Below are 19,990 nucleotides of genomic sequence, written 5' to 3' on the forward strand. Positions count from 1 at the left end.
GAATTTTAGCAAGTAATCTGCAGAATGTTTCATGGGGTTGGGACTCGAGCAAGGCTGAAGACAGAGTGGGATCTGTGGGAAATCTTTGGAATATCCTCCTGAAATATGAAAAATAATTTCAATTATTTGCCGCATTCGAATTGCGCGTTCATGTACTTTTTTTTTGCAACGAGGTGAAAAATTTCTTCTCATACGGAACGGGAAACTCTTGCGGAAGGTGCCCGTGCAGACTAGGAAATCCCGTGGTCGTGTCGAGCAGATGGACTTGACGGGGAATTGAAAACCCGTTTTATCACGCTTCGCTTCATTCTGTGACACAGATCACAGTTTCCATGGATAACCACGGGAATGTTTACCTAATTCTATACATCGAACCGATCTCTATTTTATACCTCGAGGGAATTTCGATTCCCTTCAATGCACCCGTTTTCATAGTAATTCCGATAACCGCAATAAGGTGATTCGCTCTCATTATTTCGCACGCGGTTGAAAATCGGTGCTTCGATATTTCTCCTAATTTTTTTTTTTTTTTTTTTTTTTTTTTTCGTCGAATCGGAACACCGAGAAATTTGAAAACGTGAACAAACACAAAATGACTCACGGGATCTGTTGCGTCGGAGAGATGAACATTTTCGCACGAGATAAACCGGCTGTCCACCTCTCCGTAATTGGGACCTCCTTCTCAGGGGTCTTCTTCTTTGCTGGTGGTGTTGTATATTTTGTTGATCGTGTCGTTGTTTTCCACCTTTTTCGTTCATAACCAAAGAAGGCTGGTTCTGAAGCGGCTCGGAATCACTTTCACTGGTACAGGAGGGGCAGCGATTATAGCTGCGTTCCGATTCTTTGGGCGTACAAACGACAGCAGAAGCGAGAGAAGCCGAAGACGAGGAGTTATCCAGCCGTCCGACGAAGTTTTTGAATTTCCGCGAAGCGAAATAATTCGCAGGGACATCGGGCTGCCAGCTCCTCCGTTTCGCGAGAGCGCCGGAGACCCGCAATTCGGCGGACACGAGCTTGTCTTCGTTGAAATCGCTGATCTTTCCGACAGCCGAAAATTGACCCGAAGAGGGCGACGAGGAACTCGAGGAGGAAGGCCTCCTTCGATTGTCGTTGGCGAAAATATCGTTCCTCGATTCCGACCTTTGGTTGAAATCGCCGGAAAGCAGGAGCTTCTGATCGTCGAATTCGTCCGAATGATTCGAGTAAGCGTCCCGGTCGATCTGGGCCTCAACCTCGTCTGGAAAGTAGCGAATCTCGCGCCAAACCCTGCGATGCCTGCGGGATCTTCGTCGCTCCGGAGGAACGAACCATACGGGACTCGAAGAACGGTCTTCGACTTCCCCCCCGGCTTCTGTTACGAGCCGAGTTTTTCGAGTGCCTTCAAACTTCCGGGTCGACGATCGGCGTCCACCTTTTTTTCTAAATGAAGAATTCCCCAGCGAAGCGGCGGTCGATTTGCGCGGCGCTGAAATCCGCTTGAAATACCCGTCAGGGCTGACGCTCAGCGAAGGTTTCGGCGTCTTTTTTCGGAAAAATCCATTCTTGGATCTCCTGAATGCCGCGAGTCGTGAAATCGACAAAGAGAAACCGAAACCGTGAGAAGCGTTTGTTCCGTCCTCCCTGATCGTTACGGGACATTTTTCCGGGGCAGAAACAGTCCTGGAAACTGTGGGCTGAGGTTTGCGCTCCTTGAGAGCGCTGTCCAACGAATGATGAGCGCAGGGTGCTCCAGGAACTAAAGACGACACTGGAATCCCGTCTCTCCAGATCCTTCCGAAGCTGATACTAACACTCGGCGTCGTTCCCTGGTCACTTTGTAGCTGAGATTCCGCCGAATCGGGAGAATTACGATCTTTATTATCGAGTATAACTAGTTGCACCTGTGAATGCCCGGCGTTTGATCTAATATCTCTTCTGCCGATGACGGGAGATTTCTCCAATTTCAATACCTCGAATCTGTTGGCCAATTCGTTGGAAAGATCGACGGTGGATTTATTGGACAAAAGCGAAGTGTCGTGAGACTGTATTTGGTTTTGTTGTTGGGCGTTCGTAGCTCCCGAGGAGTTAATGTCGTGGGCGGTTCTGACGCCATGGAGCCATTCCCCATATCCAATGACCCCGACGACGTCTTCTTGCAGAGAAATCGGAGTTTCCGAATCGCGATTCGGTAATAACTTGCCAGTTTGATTCCCTCCGGTCGACGGGGTAACGACATTTTGATTTTTTTCGCGAGCCTCGGCGGCGTTTTTTTGCTGCAATTTCTGTCTCCGCTTGCCCCGATCTAGATAACTTTTTCGAATCGATATCCTCTTGAAGGATTCGCTCCTCTTGAACGACGGCTCGTCGCGATCTTTTCCCCGGCCCACCAGCCTCCTCAGATTTTCGAACGACAGAGGCCTCATGAACCCGCGACGGTGTGCCGCCTGCGCACCACCCTCTAGGCTATATCCTTCAATACCGCATTCCAAGCGGCGGCACACGCTTCGATTCTCAACTTACCCGCAGCACGAGCGGCGGCAGCAACTTATCGTTAGCCTCGCTGCAACCTCGATCTATACTCAATCGAGAATATAATAACCCAATCCCTCCTCAGGGATTCCACATCAAGAATTTGTACATAAGGCAACGCGATACGTTGCTACTTTCGTATCAGCTAATCGCAAATGCATAAATTCCCCTATCGCATAGCGCGCACTTTAATCCGCTGCGATGCACATTTATTAAACTTTACACCACTGAACCGCATCTTGCGTCGCACACCATGAGTTCGATGAAATTGTTTTTACGGCGAACTTTTATCGTTATTTTGGGAAAGAAAATTTTACTCGCGCCAATCGACGATCAACGAGATCGAATACCTTCGGATTCTCGATATTATCTAATCAACGCTCAACCCCGAATGTGACGAAGAGCGCGTTCGGCAACAAACCGGCATCTCAATCGTCTGCACGAAACTGTTGGTGCTGCTATTAAATAAAGTTAAAAAGACTTTCAGCCTCGGAGGAGGAATCGAAGTCGGTACTATATACACCGAAGGAGGAGGCGAGACAAGGCGAACCAAGAGAGGCAAGGCGGCGGTCGAGCCTCCTTCGTGGGTATGGTGGCGATGATGATGGTGATGGTGATGGTGGGACGTTGTGGTGGTGGCAAGTCGCTCGGCCACTCTCTCCGACGTGGGGGACGTCGTCGTTGTTTCTGTTGCTGTTCCTGTTACCGACGCAAAGAACTCTCCTCCTCAAAATCCCACTCTTCTTCTTCTTCTTCTTCTCCTGCTTCTTCTTCTTCTTCTGCCAACTACCGCGCATCGTACAGCATCGCGTATCGCATCACGACGAGCACTGGCCCGAGGCACGATGTAGGCGCGAGTCGGGCCACACCGAAGTTGAGGCTATAAAGCCAAAGCCAAAGCCAAAGCTAAGGGAATAAGAGGCAACCGAGGACTCCTCTCTCATCTCGTTTGAGTGGGCACGAGTATAACTAACCCAACCAACACTCCCTTTCCTCCGAGTATCCGCGGCTCTTTCGAGGAGGATATAGGAGGAGGCTGCGGCCGAACGAGGATCACGAACGGAATTCACCGAGTCTCATATCTCCTCGTGCCTTTCCTATACCATACGTATATGCGCTGGGTAGGTAGGTACACCTTTCATGTTTCACGTATATCCCCCCATCATCTGCCATTTTCCTATACACACGTATACACTTACATCGGTATACACACACACACGCGCGCGCGCACACATCCAGGTGTCCGTTACTCCTCGTCCACGTGTGCGTTAAAAATGGTACAAGTATGCGTATCAAAAGGTACGTACGTACACGAGATCGTACCTTGGTTAGGTACGCTGCACTTACCTGACCCTTTCTCCGGGTAAATTGACTCTCCACGGATACAAAGTAGACGGGATAGAGTGGTACCTGGGAGTCTAAGAGTCTGGAGGCTGTTGGGAGGAAAAGAAGTTTTTAAATTAACAAGTGACCCTTTGAATATCAGACAACGGATCTGCGGTACTTTCTCCCGATGCGGTTTTACCTGTATATCGCCGCTCGCGTAACGCTCAAAAGCTATGTGTACCTGCATCAAAATTCCTCCTCTTGCGTGACCTTTACCTTTCCTTTTTTCTTTCTTTCTTTCTTTCTTTCTTGCCTCGCCGATCGTTTGAAGGTAAATTAATCGCTGATTAAAATCGCACCGCTATATTCATTTTACTCTCCGGCTCAACTGACGATGACGACGGATATCGTGATCAGCCGGCGTAATTTTTTATACAACGTCATACGGGGTTCGCGCATCCATACAATATATATATCGTATACATATAATACCCGTAATAATTTCGTAACATGAGAAGGACTTCCGGAAGTTATTGAGAACGTGTAAAAACACACGTATACGGACCGATTGCCTAATCCGGAAACATTTAAAGGACTTCCATCACAAGCCCTGAAAATTGAACCTCATACTCAGAAGTATGGTATAACGTAGAACCTTAGTCTAATCCACGCAGGAAATTCAATGCCGCTGGATATGCATTAGAAAACGAAATGGTTCAAGTTTCGGGGGGAAAAAAGATGCGGAAAAAATCTCCATTGCGTAATTAGAATCTCATTTCATAAAAGTTCACATCTCTTCCCGTCGATGTTATCGGCAAAATCGTCGAAAAAAATCGTCGGAGTTTGGCGTTACGCGGTCTACCGATTGTATAGTATACGTACGTAACACACGTGAACTTTGCTCGGAGGCAACGAACGAAAGAAGAAATGAATACGTATGTGGAGTGAAAAATGTGAGTTGTGGTGGTGCAGCACGCGTTATAAGCGGCAAGCACCGGTCGATTCAAGGCGTTTTGAGGACGTTTACCCAACGATGGACGACCTTGATCTCGAGAGGTCCATACCGGCACCGGCTATCCCGGTGAATCGCCCACCTGTACGCAACAGCAGCAGAAACAGCAGCGGCAACACGTCACAATTTCTTTGCTAGCGACGGCTCGCGTCAGAAGGCGTCATAGTGCGGATGTGCATATAAAAGACGCGACGTGACTAATCGGGATCTTTTGCGAGGGCCTCGACCTCGCTCGATTTTTATTCCTTTTCCCTACTTTGAAAGAGAAAGAAAGAAACGGGGAACCAGAATTTCTCGGCGTAGCGTTTTCTGCACAATTTTTCTCTCTCTTTTCACTCTCTCTCTCTCTCCCTCTCTCTCTCTTTTCACTCGTATTTTCTCAAACGACTTTGACCCTCGTCTTCGACCGACGACATTGGAACGCCATAATCTCACCCTTGAAGAGCAACAACCCGATCGTTTTTCATGGTATTTGCACGCGTGGACACGTAACCCGATACACCCATGGGTCATAGTTATTTTTTTTAGTACCTTTTCGTTTCACTCCATTTTCATACACCACGGATTTTATTGCATCTGCATATTTTCTACACATGCAACCGCCGAGATGAGACCGATCGACCGATGGACTCAAATATCATGTTACTTCTTTTCCTTTTCATAATTGAAAACGTGTAATAGCGATACCTTATCTTCTTTTTTACGCTTTTTTAATTACTCAGATCATCCAACTTTGTTTCTGGTGAAAAGGCGGCTGATTCTTCAAAATACTTAACGGACGATTTCAGTAACTGCCTCGTTTGTTGAGTCTCAATCACACGTTGAATACCGGTAGCTCGGAATTGAGCTCCTGCATGGGCAACGAAAATTAGGTAATAGCAGCATAAGGTACATAATGTAATTATTCCAGTTATAGTTGTAAGCGTTTTAAAAGTTGAGAATAAAAAGAGCTGGGTATGAATAGGGTGGATACGTCATCGGTTTTAATATATTGTGTGTTGTGTGTGCCAGAAAATTAAAAAGAATTACACGTGCGGTCGAGTGTGCTGCGGCTTCAAACTGGCATTGTGTAATTTTTATTTATTTTTTTCTTCGTCAGCTCCGGGGAAGTTTGTCGAAAAACTTATTTGACAAAGGATAACAGGATGTTTTAAAATTGATTATAACTGGCGAGTTCGTAGAATCTAATGAACCAGATTTCGAAACGAAGAAAATTTTGTTTAAAAAATTCCTCGTATTTGCAGACTAGGAGATAAAAATAAAAAGAGCCGCTCCATCCTGGCTACGACAACGGTAAATCTATGAGGTATTTCTAGATCCTAAAGCAAGTACGAGGATTCGAATACATCAAAAGCTTAATAACGAACGTCTTCGTATCGTATCAAATAATAAAACATCTGTTGGACAAGCGGCAACTGACGTTTCGTATCTATGGGCGGCAGCAAGTGTTACGATAGGGGAAAAGTGATGAAAAAAGATAAAGATAAAAACAAGTATTTTTACGTAACGATCGTTATTGGGGATAAATGTTTGTGCTCATAAAAATGATGGCGTAGCCTTAGGGCAAGGTAAATAAAATGCAGCAACAGGCAGTGCTGCTTCTTTTAAGATCGTTGAGTATAAAACCTAAAAATAGTGTTCTCAGTGCTTATGAGATAAGCTAATAACGCAACCTGACCAAGTCTCTCGAGGTAAAATACGAAACCAAATGAAGCACTGTACGGATTTCTTTCTCTCCAGGTAGCTCGAAGATCAGGAATTCGCAAACGAAATTATTTTACGAATTCGCCAACGACTCGAGGCGACTTGCTCGGTTTCAATTCCGGGGATTTGGAATTCTTTATATCGAATTCCGAGTGTTTGAGAGCGTTGCTAACCGATCAGCACAGGTATAGCATGGTTTTTCTCACAATTAGTCAGTCAGGTTGATACTTAACACCTGCAGCTTTGAGGTTGACGTCATTCCCCTCGGAAAGAGAATATGACGAAGAGGATTGACAGGCATGTTGGGTGACATGGGATCATATTGAACATAAAGAACACCACTGCCATCATAATTATCGTCATCGAGGGCAAGATCGGGGTAGCAACAAATAGGACAATAGATCGGCGTGAAACGTGGGACAAAGGATTATTTAAAGGGGACGAACACGTTAGGAGTTAATGAGCCGGTGGAACGGTATGCGAGGCCTTCCATGGTAATAGGGGTTTGATATTTCGCGGGATTAATTATGTTGAATTAATTGGTGTGGAGTCTGAAAATGTTTGGTTTTGCAGATGAATGGAGAGAATTGAATGGAGAGGTGCGGCTGCTGGTTCCAGCCAACTGTCTCTCGTTCGTCGAGTGGTGCAGCTTTTATGATGGGCTCAATTAGACGGTCGTCAGCGGTAATTAAGGGCGGTTAGAATAACAAATTAGGATAAGCCCCACCTTGGGTATTCACATAACACGGTGTCACGTACAATTCTTGCGAATTAAAATGGCAACAGTACGAAATTATCGATTATTACGAAGGCGCCAGACGCAGGGTACGTACCTCTACAGGCTACGCGGTGAGTCAGAAGGGGTTAGTCGTTTAGCAGTTATTATTTGATTTAAATACCTTCAGATAGCTCGAGATCCAGCTCCGCAAGCTTTTCCCTGACATCCTCTGGAAGCTTGCTCACGTCGATGTTAAACTCGGCCATCGCTAGGCCATCAGCACTTTACCGAAATGTCGAATTTTCCAACCGCACATTCCACAACCCGTTAACACTATTTGGCCATCTTGCTTTTTACTGCTTTATATGAACCACGCCAGACGGAGACACTCGTCAGATGTCAACTTCGACGAACAGGTGATCTCCGATTTCGACTCAAACTTCGAGTTGACGCCTCGAGACTATCGAACATTAAAATTATATTTACGCGCGTAAAATCTGTCAAAATTCTGAACATTTTATAACCTAATCCTACCATCCGTATGTCGACTACTCTCCTGTCGGTGGGATCGCCTTCTCTCATAATATTTAATGTAGACTATTTTTCCTAATCCCACGACATGGAGCTCCTGGAAAATCCGAGTTTCAAAAGTAAATACCATAAGTCAAAATCGAAAGTAAAGCAATGGGAAAGCGGCTTTATGGAAAAATATGGGAGGAAACCAAACAAGGTGGGTGAGCTTACATTTACCGGATCTTTACCTGCCCGATCCTTTAGTATCGCCTCAGGTACGCATGTTCCTCAATTCTTGTAGAAGTAATTCAAGTTTTCATTGATGTTTTCACCAGAACGATATCAAGGAGGCTGACGTCTCGATCAGAGATGCGTACAAAATGTACTGGAAATTGAAGACGCGAGCTTTGGAAGAAACTTTAATGGATATAACATTTTCTGACGATGTACAAGCGAACATATCTACTTGCACATTGAACACGTCTGTCGCGGTAGATTCTGTTGAAAAAAACACGGAGTTACCACCTGATGTTTGCAATACAGAAAATTGTAATCCAGAAATTGAGAAACTTCCAAAAGAAACAGACTTCGAGGCTGTACCAACAGAGATTGGAATAAACGCAGAAGGGGCATGGGGAAGTCACTTGAACAATGAAAAAAAAGTGGTACAAAAAAAGGAAAATCTTCTCGTGGGTAGATCAAGTTCATTTCAGTTGTCGCAGAAATTGTTTAATAGTACCAGTTTCACCAAGAGAAATCCTAGGAAGTCTTTATCAATGGTCAAGTCTAAGAGCAGGTCTGATTTGGACACCAGCATGTCATCATTGATTCAAAAAGATGGAGTTGACTCCCAAACAGAGGATGGATTTAATCCCAATGAAATAATGAAACCAATATTAGGGGATAAGGTAAAAGTAAGTCGCACAGAGGGTAAAATAAGCTCCCAGCCGGTAAGTGCAATTCATCAGTTAATAGCAGGCAAGGCGGTGAATATTTCCAGGAAAATAGATGCAGGCTGGCTAGAGAGATGTTCAGATCAAAATTATCCCAAGGGTTCATTGTCACAACCGAACAGATTATCTGGAATCAGCGATTCTGGAGTTGAATCATTGGAGTCGAGCACGTATTCACCATACACGATAAATACCTTAATTAGTTCACAAACACCCCCGCTATTTTCCGACGAAGAAGATTTTGTTTGCGGCAGTGACTCCGAAGGTGAACGTAAGAACAAACGTGTTAGGAATATTAGAATACGTGCAAGCAGCGTGGAAAGACAAGCAATTAAACGGCCATGCAGGGAACCTTATCTGCCAAGTTTGGGCAGCCTACCATCGTCACAAGAGACTCTTGAAATTAATTCTAGTTTGCCATACTCCGTGAAAACTGTGGAAAGTAGTTTAAGAGAATTGTCGATACCGAGAAATAGTGAAATAGAAGTGAATATTACGGACAAAAAAGAAGTGAAATTGGTAACTGACAACACAGAGAACAGCAATACGCAAAACCAATGTGATGAGATTACTGCTCCAAAAGAAGTGAAAGAACAGCTTGTGGCAGCTGCTCCTACCACACAGACTGTAAAAAGACTCAATAATAGGAACCAGAATGATACTTCTGACAATTCTGAATTCAAAGCTATGTGTAATGACAGTGAAAAAACCGAAGAAGTAAAGAGAACTCCACCGATGCGTACTACTAAAGAAGCTGCTCCTACAACAAGAACTCGACAACGAGCCTCTAGAAAGATCCTACAAAAGACTCCTGATAATTCTGATTGCAAGAGTACTCGAACAACGGGCACCACTAAAAATACGAGACAAACGCAGCGGAAAGCCTATAGAAGAATCCAAGAAAATACTTCTGATGATTCTGAATCTGATGCTATGCCTGAAAGTAAAATCGCAGATGAGGTGACTAAAAAAACGAGAAAAACCCGAACCACATGCACCACTAGGAAAACTGCTCAAACAAAACGAACTCAAAAGAAAAATGATGAAAATGTAGAAATTCAAACAACACGACCTATTAGGAAGCCGCCATCAAGAGCGAGCAAGAAAGAAATTGTCCATTCTCCAACTAGGGAGAAAAATGAACTAGTTGAGAGACCTGAGCCCCAAATTTATGGAGTTGATACAGTAAATGCAGTACCCCGATTTGCATTGCCAAGAATTGAGAGTGGTGATTTAGTTGCCAATTTTTCGCAAGTCATTTCTAAATCTCTGCCTACAGACAGAGTAACAGCACCTGAAGCATCTGGCTCTAACAGCAAGAAGAAACTGACAGATAAAGAAAGACTTGCGGAAAAAATTTCTACTGGACGTTTAAACGAAAACTTTGTGAGAATTAATCTGAAAAAGAAAGTGTTTGTAAGAGGGAAAAAGACCATGACATTCCAAAAGTACAAGAAAAATCAGTGGAAGCAGAAGAAAAAAGAATTGGCATCTGGAGCAGGAAGTCTGGATTTGGCCGATTTAGTTGAAAACAAGGGAATTTTAAAATGTTTCAAATGCGGTGATATTGGGCACTTTTCTAAGGAATGCAAGTCGCTGAAATCTGATGAATTGCTCCCACTGATTGGTGATGAAGAACCATGTGAGTATCCAACACTGGATGAGGCGGCAAAGATGGCGAGTGAATCTGTTCTGGCGGCTCATCGGAATAGGATCAGTATTATCCCACAGACTTCTTCCCGTGCCTTACTTTTGCCACATATGAAAGATGATGAAAACAATGAAAACCAGATAAAAAATATGCCACCTGCTATTCCTGAAACTGTTCCCACTGATGACGAGAACATCGACAGTTTGTTAGATGATCTCGACTTTGCAGACGACATCGAAATTAATAATTCTGAAACTGTGAGTTACATGCTTATCTGTAATACTTTCAATTACTGCTTGCTTGAGATCTTCCAAAATATTGGTAAGAGAACGCACATAAATCTTGTCTGTAGGTTCATTCAGGACATATCATACCTGAACATCTACTTGCCAAACTCCTTCCTCCAGAAATTGGTCCAGTGAAACCTTTATACCCCAAAGAATTGAGCGATCAACTTAGCGGTAATTTTTTTACTTCATTTACTGGATACCTGTAACCCGAATTGTGAAGAAATGCTCACTTTTTCCATATTCTAATTGATATTGCAGCAACACCAAATGACGTCTTAGAGGCATTGCAAAATTTCGGTCACGAGGCCTTCAGACCTGGGCAAGAGAAAGCAGTGATGAGAATATTGTCCGGACAGTCGACGTTAGTCACTTTGTCAACTGGTGCTGGAAAAAGCTTGTGCTACCAGCTACCTGCTTATCTTTATGCTAAGCATTCGCGGTGCATCACCCTTGTTATATCCCCTCTAGTTTCTTTGATGGATGATCAAGTGACCGGAGTTCCAAAGTTTCTATCAGCCGCTTGCCTGCACACTGCCCTAGCAGCAAAACAACGAACAATCGTTATGGACAAGGTGAAAGCAGGGACTCTCGATATTCTCCTCGTATCTCCAGAAGCTGTTGTTGCTGGGGAAAAGTCAACAGGCTTCGGTGCCCTTCTCAGACAACTTCCTCCGATTGCTTTTGCCTGCATCGACGAAGCGCATTGCATTTCTCAATGGTCCCACAACTTTAGGCCATCCTATCTCATGGTCTGTAAAGTATTGAGAGAAAAATTAGGAGTGAAAACCATTCTGGGCCTGACTGCAACAGCCACAAAATCGACTGCTGAAAGTATCGTTAACTATCTAAATATCCCCGATGGAATGGCTGGCGTCATTTCTGATACTCCATTGCCTCGTAATTTAACTTTAACGGCATCGAAGGATCAGCATCGTGATCATGCGCTGATAGAATTGTTACGGAGCCAACGGTTCGAAAATTTGGATTCTCTGATCGTTTACTGCACAAGGCGAGACGAATGTGTCAGGATTGCTGGCTTATTAAGAACATCTTTAACTGTGAGTACCAGACTGACTAATTCTAAATATTCAATAAACATTCCGATATGGCCTTCTTACAGGATCCTAAAAGTTATGGAAAGTCAGAGAAAAAGGTATCCCCCATAGCAGAGGCTTATCATGCAGGATTATCTGCCTCTCGTAGGAAGGTTGTTCAAAAAGCGTTCATGAATGGAGACACTAGAATTGTAGTTGCGACGGTTGCCTTTGGAATGGGTATTAATAAGCCTGATATTAGGGCAGTTATTCATTTCAATATGCCCTCAAATTTCGAAAGTTACGTGCAGGAGGTTGGCAGATCTGGGCGAGACGGTCTTCCTGCCCATTGTCACGTGTTCATAAGTTCCGAGGTAAGAGATACAATATCATTAGTCGGAAGACTGGATTCATCGATATTATGATTTTTAGACTTCAGGTGACAAGGCTGAGTTACGTCGTCACATCTATGCCAATGGGGTTGACAGACATATGATAAGACGTTTGTTACAAAAAGTATTTGTACCCTGCTCTTGTGCCAATACCGGCAATCCCGGTGTTAACAAAAGATGCCCAGGGCACGAAGTGGCCATACCAGTAGACGAAATTGTGATGGCCCTTGACATACCTCAAGAAATTATCTCCACTCTTCTTTGTTACCTTGAACTTCATCCGAAAAAATTCATCACCACTTTACCATCGGTTTACATTAACGCTAAGGTGACCAGTTACAATGGTCCAAAAGCTCTGAAAATTGCCGCTCAATCCGTAAGATTAATTTTTACAATCTGACGATTGCATACCCTGCAAGACACGTCTATAAAATTCGTGGATGTAATTATTTGATCTCCTATTTTCTAGTCACCACCACTGGCCATGGCCATTGCTTTAGATCTTAAACGAGGAGTATCTCATGAAAATAGTTCGATCATAGAATTCCCAGTCGTGGATGTTGCTGCTGCTATAGGATGGGATAGCGGTGTCGTGAAAGGACACCTAAAAGATCTGGAGTGGAAGAATACAGGTATATTTATATCCTTGATTCTTCCTCTGCCTTTATTGTGCTCTTTTTTTTCTTGTAAACTGAAATCTACTTTTTTGTCTACTCTTCTTACAGAAACTGGCGGATGGAAAAGAACTGCGATATCTGTAAATTATGATACACTAGGCTTCAGAGTAAGAGCACCTGGAGATTTATCCAATGCAGAGTTAGACGAAGCTTTGGATTTATTGACAGAACGTACGTCAACGCAACAGCGAATGGGCCTCTACCAGTTGGAAGCGATTTGCTTAGCACTATCAAAAGTGTCGGTAGATTCTGTCAGGCAATGTCGAGAGCTTACAGAAAATTTATTGGACAGATCCGAAGCGCTGAAGAAGACAATCAGGGAGTATTTCCAATCTGAAAATCCTATGGAAGAAATCGATTTGAAACTTGAGGTTCGTTCGAATTAATGATTGAGAAATTCGTTATTATATTTGCGGAGTCATTCGTTTCATCAGTCTCATATTGATTTGTCTTTTTTTTCCTCCTCTACAGACCAAGCTGCTGAACGATTCCCAGATTGCAAGTGACGTTCGAAATCTGGTCCATTGTTATCGGGATAGTAATTTTACAGGGCGTGCAGTTGCGCGCATTTTCCATGGAATACAAAGTCCGAATTATTCAGCATTAGTGTGGTCACGTTGTAAGTTTTGGAGAGCTCATCTCTCCGTAAATTTTGAACTCATCTGCCAAATAGCCACGCGAGAAATTTTGGCTATGCGTTAGGGACTTAGTTACAATTACTTACTGGACTGCCATAGATTTCCATTCTTGGGAAGTTCATATTCATTTTTTTTGGACCACGATGCTCCGGACTATAGAATTGAACCACACTATTGGCAGTTAATAGGTTATTAGCCAATGCAGACGTGTGATTATTTACTTTTTACTTTACCCAAACCCTTAATTTATTTTTTGCATGAATTCAAGTCCCGGTAGCGGCTAAATAATTCTGTGACTAGGCATACGGTCTTAGATACAAATTTTAATTTTATAAAGCGTTATTATGAGCATGCTGCGTATTTTCGTTTGTTTTCTCTTTTATTGAGCTTGACGAAATGTAAAAGGAATATATGGCCACACACATTGTATCTGGATAGCCCAACATTGTCTTTCGTGATGTTGCTTCTTCAAATAGTGAAAAATAACGAACAACGCAGAGTAAAATTGGCCCACCAAGACCTCAGCTAACATTACTTTTCTAATATATGTATAGGTTTAAAGTTAAACGAAAAAAGATTAATTATTGACAGCATGTAAATTTTAATCGACCCTGTTTACAAATAAGTTTGTTTTTGATTAACCGAATTTCTGAATAAAAAATTCAAGCGACTTTGCTGTGGATGCTCGACTTATACGAACCAATCCATATCAGTCCTACAAAACTCGACATGTGACTGAATAGGTACAGTAAGTATTAGTATGTGCATGTTTCAAGTCCATGATCGTGTGGCAGGAGATGCTTTACCTGAACATTTTGTCCTCCTTGTCACTTTGCGCGGACACCGCGTGTCAGTTATAAGTCGATAACGAAACGCAGTCTTGATGCGTTGAATGAAGACTGGACGTTGAGGATATCATTATTTGAACGCTCATTTAAATGGACCATTAGCTTTTTGGGTGCTGTAAGGTGTCCATCCTACCCCTGTGCGTAATTCACTAACTACTTTTAGTGCTGCATTTTAAAGGGAGGCTTTTAAGATTTTTAATTTTCCGACTACGAAATGGTACAGAATAGTAGGTATTCGTTATTTTCAACTTTTGTGTATCCTTTTTTCAACCTCACCCTGATAAGATGATAAAAATAGGAGTGCACGTGTGAATGAGACATGTGACCTGGGAAAAAAGAAAAAAGTAAGTTTTCGTCACTTGAGAAGGTTAGTAAAATTTCATTGTTTTTCCCAAACTTTGATACACAATATTTATCGATACATAAATAGGAAGTAAAGAAATCAAACCTTCATGCGTGCCAATTATATTTATTTTCAACTAAAACTATTACTATCGTATAATAGAACAGTCAAAAATTTGTCGCACGCATAACAACTTAGGGATCCGTTAATTTTGAATAATTCGTTTACGTCTGCCCCTATAGGATGATGATCTAAGGTGATATTTTAGTAGTTATCTATAGCGATATAACGTAAAAAAATATTAAATGCGACGAAATAATATCGTATGCGTGTATTTAAAGAACGCTTGTGTCGCATTTACGGTAAACCGATAAACGAATATTACTATATAAAACATAACATATTTATTTGAATTAAAAAAGTCAACTCCAAATCCAAAATATACAGCGCGTATAGCTCTTATACTATAATTATATTACCATTGCTAATTCCCACGAGTTATATCAATTTCAATTATTGTCATTAACTTATCATCTCAGAAAAAATAAATCCTTCTTCCGTTTCGTCAAGCACTTCCTGGCAACAGCAGGCAACGCACATCATCAAAATTGTGTACACGATAATCGCTTGCGTAACATAATATTACATATGTTATACACATATAAATACACTGTCCGAAAGCACTTGGATTTCAATTAATTATTTATTTATTTATTGTTGCTCTTTTTAAAATTTATTTTTCTTCCATTTCTAAAAATAAGCCGTCCCAATTTCAGGTAACAACCCTCTTCATGTAGTTACACTGGCGTAAAAATTTGTCGGCCCTTATCGCCTGCATTTTTCCAATCCGATCCATACAAGTCTTGCTTTGGCAAAGAGCGCAGAATTCTGAACTGATTGAGTGAAAAGGGGATCTGAAGTAAACGTCCGCATCTTTCAAATACTTATTCTTGTGATGCGCCCAAATGTGGAGGAAACATTCCAAGCACATGAGTACAACTATTACCCAACGAAAATAGAAGATTATCGGTATCAAAAGCATGATTGGACTCGTTTGACCGAATGGTTCAACTGAGATTGGAAATCTTCTTGATTTTGGTGCATTTTCTGGGTGCCTTTTACCACCGTCAGATAATCGCAGGTCATCGTCTTGCTCGTGTTGCTTCTGAAGAGCTCGAGGTATCTGAAACCAGGTTTGAAAAAAAAGGAAGATATTCAGAATACAAATTTCGACTGATATTTCATTTAGTTATCATCAACGATGTACAACGTATAAAAGATGCTAAAGACACAATTGATCAAGTTCGTGATAAAATTATCGACCACATCCAATCGCATATACGATACCTGGAATGGAACTCGTCGCCGAGACGGATGATTTTCTTCAGCTTCTTCGGGTTCGCCAGTTTCGAGATTGTTGTTTTCGGGGTCAGTGAAATTCAGGACAGATTTGCAGCCTCTCAGAGCCGCTGGTTCTAGTCGTTCCCCGGTTTCTTCGTCGACGAAATTCTCATTCATTTCGAAGGTTATACGTTCGTTCTCGAGTTACGTGAAGTACCGATTGTCACACAGTAAATCGGAGGTGCAAATCCCAACAAAGGCCTCCGGGGTCGCAGCTGGGGTCACTTCCCGGAAACTGCCTCGCTTTATGCTAATTAACAAATTGTAATTATTATGATATAGGCGATCGAGACACCACATATAAAATATATAGGCCGTTCTTAATTCAAAGCATTAATCAACGATCTTTGATGTAAGAATAGCGAAAATAGTTTCCTCTGAATTTCTCGGAGCATTCGTTTAAATGATAATTATTTTTCTAATGACCCTCCGATCATTTTACAAGTATAATATACTGTAGCAGCCTGTGTAGAATTTTAACATACGTGGTTTACGATATCTATAAAATCGTATCAGTTTTGAAAAGAAGAAAAAGTATTTAATATCCGTTTATAGGCGTACCATCTATGCAACCGTTAAACTCACTTTACGTCAATACTTAATAATAAATGAGTATATAAATGACTTGCGATATATTGATCGCGTGAAGAATGTATCGGTGATTTTTTAAAGCATTATTATGAGAAAAAATCAATTTTTATTCTCAGAATTTAGTGACCCGGATATTACGTCTTCGGTTAAGGATATACTGGATGAAAAACAAATTGCAATAATAATATATAGCGTAGGTTCAATAAGTGATGAACATTCGTTTGGATATAACTATAGACTCACTCTGTAAATACTGTAACGGTTAATTTTTTTTACCAAATTATGAAATCCTAAAATCTCATTCTACTTCTTTCCATGGCAACGTATAGTAACTATTCGTAGCAATAAAAATCAAAATCTCGTATAATTCCCCAGTGATGGAAATTTACCACACAGTTGATCAATTCGTACAGCGTATACACGATGGAGACGTATAATTATAATTATTATTTATTTTCTTTTTTTTTTTTTTTTTTCTTTTTACTATTTTCATACGCGGCAAGGAGAAAAAAAATAAATCAAAAAAGAGATCCGGAGAGAACGATTTCACCACACCTGCATTAATACACAAAAATACGTGCGTGTACGGACTCTGAGCGTGGAGGACGCGGAGGACACCTTTACAACACTCACATTCGGTCAACTTTTACCGACTAAACCGACCAGATTTTGACGTGACGATATTTCGAACGGCGCTGATGTGATTATGACACGCGGTATCTCCTAAATTTCCATTAAATTCCCCTCCTCGGAAGTAACGTATTACCTTTACCTGAAGAACGTCATATTTTATCGTTCAACGATTACTATTTATCTGAATTCCGATCTTGATCGTTTATCGATATCCGTAATATGCTTCTGCATCTTCGGATTCTAATTGATCTTGACAGCAGCAACAGGAGCACAAAGTAAAACCGCAACGTCTGCAGGAGTTCGCTATGCAGTAACAAAACTCTTCCAATATACAGCACATAATTGAATAATTTTATCGAGTCAAATAATTATTTAGTGAAATAAATGAATCGAAAATAAATCGGTGAAATTAAAATTCCGATTAAATAAAAGTATAATCATCGACACCGTAACGTGACGTGACGTGCATGTCTGTATGATACGGAAAATTTTGCTGAGCATTAAAAAAACGAGAATTATCGATAAGATTATCAATCGAGTTTTAATTGTTTGTATACTGTATCCTTTTTCTTTCTTATTCTCATATACTCTTGTGAATTAATTAGCGTTGACCATATAACTGATTGAGATATAATAAAAAGTGAGTTCAATAGTTCATACGGTGTTACATTATGTAATTATCGCATACTCTGCATCAGAATAAAAATTCGCCAATCCCACCTTCGCCGGAATCTCAACTAACCGCAGAGATCATATAATTGTCTAATAATTGCGTAATAAATTCCTATAATCGCCTGCGAACACCATGGGCGGTATGTGATACCAAAATGGCGCCCGGAATCAAATATGAATTTTATCCACGCGAAGAGAAATAATTTTGCTAACACTTATAAAATCTGCTGATTATTTTTCAATCAATAAAAATGATAAAATTTTCATAAGAATAAAAAAAATTCGTAACATCTGACCAATGCCTTTTTCAAACTAGCCGACCTGCATGAAGATGATAGTTTTGAAAATCCATTGATCGCTACAAGGTCCGTGTATGTGTATAGTTATTCGCGGCTTGTGTTGATACTCATGATCATTTCCACATTCTAATTAAATCTAAAATTTGTACAAATCGATACAAGGTAAAATAAGTTGTCGGAATATTATTTGTTATAATATGAACTTGTGCAGTCTGTAGGGTAGTAAAAACCGCTTATACAAGACGTGGGTAAATATGAATTGGGCTTATAATTATAGAACTGCGATGTACACGTGCGATCGTCGCGTATACTTCTAATAATATGTACGATCGCTGATGCTGTTTAGAATTGTTAAATATCTACTATGAACACAGCTGATATTTCTATGTTTACTTATATACCTGTTCCTTTATTTCGGTTGCCCACGCACGAGTAATTATTCCATGTAATAATATCAATTCTGCGCTAATTATAAACATACATCGAGTGGAATAAACCAAGGTTGAAGTTTTGTCGTACGTGTCCGTGTATTCTATATTATAAATCATGCATGCTAACTAATTGCGGTAGTAGGAGGTTGTAATTAAATTTTGATAAAGCACTTTATGTTTTCCTATTTTCTGATTCCACATGGTATACATGAGACGCTAAATGCATACCTATGCCACAGTTATTGAAGTTTTAAAATTATTTCAATTTAATCGTGGCAAGGTGCAAACTTGACAAATTATCTACTCGTGTTATTTTATGGCCACTGGCAGCGATTGATTATTACAAAGTGATTTATTATATGGTACTAACGCTCCACGTGATATCTATACTTGGAGAAAAAAGCGCAGAATTCAGTCGTCACTGAGTCATGACATGCATAGAATTATTTCTATGATATTTGATATATTTGTAAATATTCTACCTGCGCTAATTTCGGGCAAATTATTGTGTAGGTATTTTATCATTGAAGTATGGCAAATTTTTTCAGATATGTCTCATAAAGCCCCTGTAGTTTAATTCGCCCGGCGTCTAAATAATATACCTATCACTGGAATACGAAACGTTGACAAAAACAATATTATATAATAAAGCTGATGACTGATGGAGGTTTGATAGCAATGGTTGTCCTTTATAATATGCACGTGACGCTATATAACAAACACAAATGAATGATAAAATGGCGGCATTAAAATATTAAAACATTCACATAAAATGAGAAGCATCGACTTACTTGCTTACCTGCTACTATGCTACGATGATTATATGTATATTCAAATCGGCGATGTGTTAACGCGCGTAATTCTTGGGTGTAAAAGTTTTTAGCTGAACTCAATTATTGTTTCTTCTAATTATTTTTTATTATATTTTTTGCACTTCTTTACAAAAAAATCTTATGTGCAAGGGAAAAAAAACACAACAAAAAACACAGGTAGTCGAGTATATTGCACGATATTATTTTGCGGACGATACGCGGCGCGATAAAATGGTATACTATAATTATGTTAGTTGTATAACATTTTCATCACTGGATTAATTCAGTTCCGGAACGAACGTACCTTTGATTATTTAGAGGTGAATATTTAATTTATCAATAACTTGAATTTATTTAGATAGAATTAGTTTTCACGGAGGACTATTGGCACGTCAAATACGGACCAACGAGTATACGCGCGAGACGTTCCGACGCGGTCAAAGCTTCGAACCTTAATGTGCCTTAATGCCGATTTGCGACGTACCAATGTGCCGCTGCTAGTCTTTGACCTTGACACTTCTATAAGTGCTCATAGAACAAGTAT

General features: G+C 40.9%; 3 protein-coding genes and 1 long non-coding RNA gene across 13 annotated transcripts in view; 2 read left to right on the forward strand and 2 right to left on the reverse strand.

Moving 5' to 3' along the window:
• LOC105691933 (disco-interacting protein 2) overlaps positions 1–7,645 on the reverse strand; it is a 28,394-nt gene extending 20,749 nt beyond the window's left edge. For 2 of the 9 annotated variants that reach the window (XM_012410762.3, XM_020855792.2), the window contains exon 1: positions 7,450–7,643. In XM_012410762.3, coding sequence (XP_012266185.1) covers positions 7,450–7,534 — 85 coding nt within the window. In that variant the 5' untranslated portion in view covers positions 7,535–7,643. Of the gene's footprint in view, positions 1–601; positions 3,272–7,449 lie in introns of those variants that run through there. The other 7 variants (XM_048652350.1, XM_048652348.1, XM_048652352.1 and 4 more) reach the window with 5 other exon arrangements.
• On the forward strand, positions 6,093–7,421 carry LOC125500251. The gene is made up of 4 exons (XR_007277516.1): positions 6,093–6,414; positions 6,587–6,735; positions 6,792–7,044; positions 7,124–7,421. It is a non-coding gene; the product is annotated as an uncharacterized LOC125500251 (long non-coding RNA).
• Positions 7,539–14,096, forward strand: LOC105691972. Its single transcript, XM_012410826.3, has 9 exons — positions 7,539–7,998; positions 8,117–10,642; positions 10,738–10,846; positions 10,934–11,733; positions 11,796–12,083; positions 12,142–12,477; positions 12,571–12,733; positions 12,827–13,149; positions 13,250–14,096. Exons 1-9 carry the CDS (start codon positions 7,888–7,890, stop codon positions 13,478–13,480), a joined length of 4,887 nt encoding a protein of 1,628 aa, XP_012266249.2. The 5' UTR covers positions 7,539–7,887; the 3' UTR covers positions 13,481–14,096.
• A 621-nt stretch (positions 14,097–14,717) lies between these two features.
• On the reverse strand, positions 14,718–19,893 carry LOC105691966. 2 transcript variants are annotated; one of them, XM_012410816.3, is made up of 3 exons: positions 19,426–19,893; positions 15,955–16,258; positions 14,718–15,790 (listed from the first exon to the last, which is right to left on the reverse strand). In XM_012410816.3, exons 2-3 carry the CDS (start codon positions 16,123–16,125, stop codon positions 15,380–15,382), a joined length of 582 nt encoding a protein of 193 aa, XP_012266239.2. In that variant the 5' UTR covers positions 16,126–16,258; positions 19,426–19,893; the 3' UTR covers positions 14,718–15,379. The 2 variants fall into 2 exon arrangements, with proteins under 2 accessions (XP_012266239.2, XP_048508319.1); XM_048652362.1 differs by lacking the exon at positions 19,426–19,893 and adding an exon at positions 17,155–17,306.
• Between the last annotated feature and the right edge of the window lie 97 nt (positions 19,894–19,990).

The sequence above is a fragment of the Athalia rosae genome, chromosome 3 (assembly GCF_917208135.1).
Source record: "Athalia rosae chromosome 3, iyAthRosa1.1, whole genome shotgun sequence".
NCBI lineage: Eukaryota > Metazoa > Arthropoda > Insecta > Hymenoptera > Athaliidae > Athalia > Athalia rosae.

Coding starts and splice junctions, on each gene's coding strand:
- LOC105691972 (XM_012410826.3), top strand. CDS start 7,888: ATGGAGCTCCTGGAAAATCCGAGTTTCAAAAGTAAATACCATAAGTCA. Junction 11,734..11,795: donor TATTAAGAACATCTTTAACT/GTGAGTACCAGA, acceptor GCCTTCTTACAG/GATCCTAAAAGTTATGGAAA. Junction 12,734..12,826: donor TCTGGAGTGGAAGAATACAG/GTATATTTATAT, acceptor CTCTTCTTACAG/AAACTGGCGGATGGAAAAGA.
- LOC105691966 (XM_012410816.3), bottom strand. CDS start 16,125: ATGAATGAGAATTTCGTCGACGAAGAAACCGGGGAACGACTAGAACCA. Junction 15,791..15,954: donor GGCGACGAGTTCCATTCCAG/GTATCGTATATG, acceptor ACCTGGTTTCAG/ATACCTCGAGCTCTTCAGAA.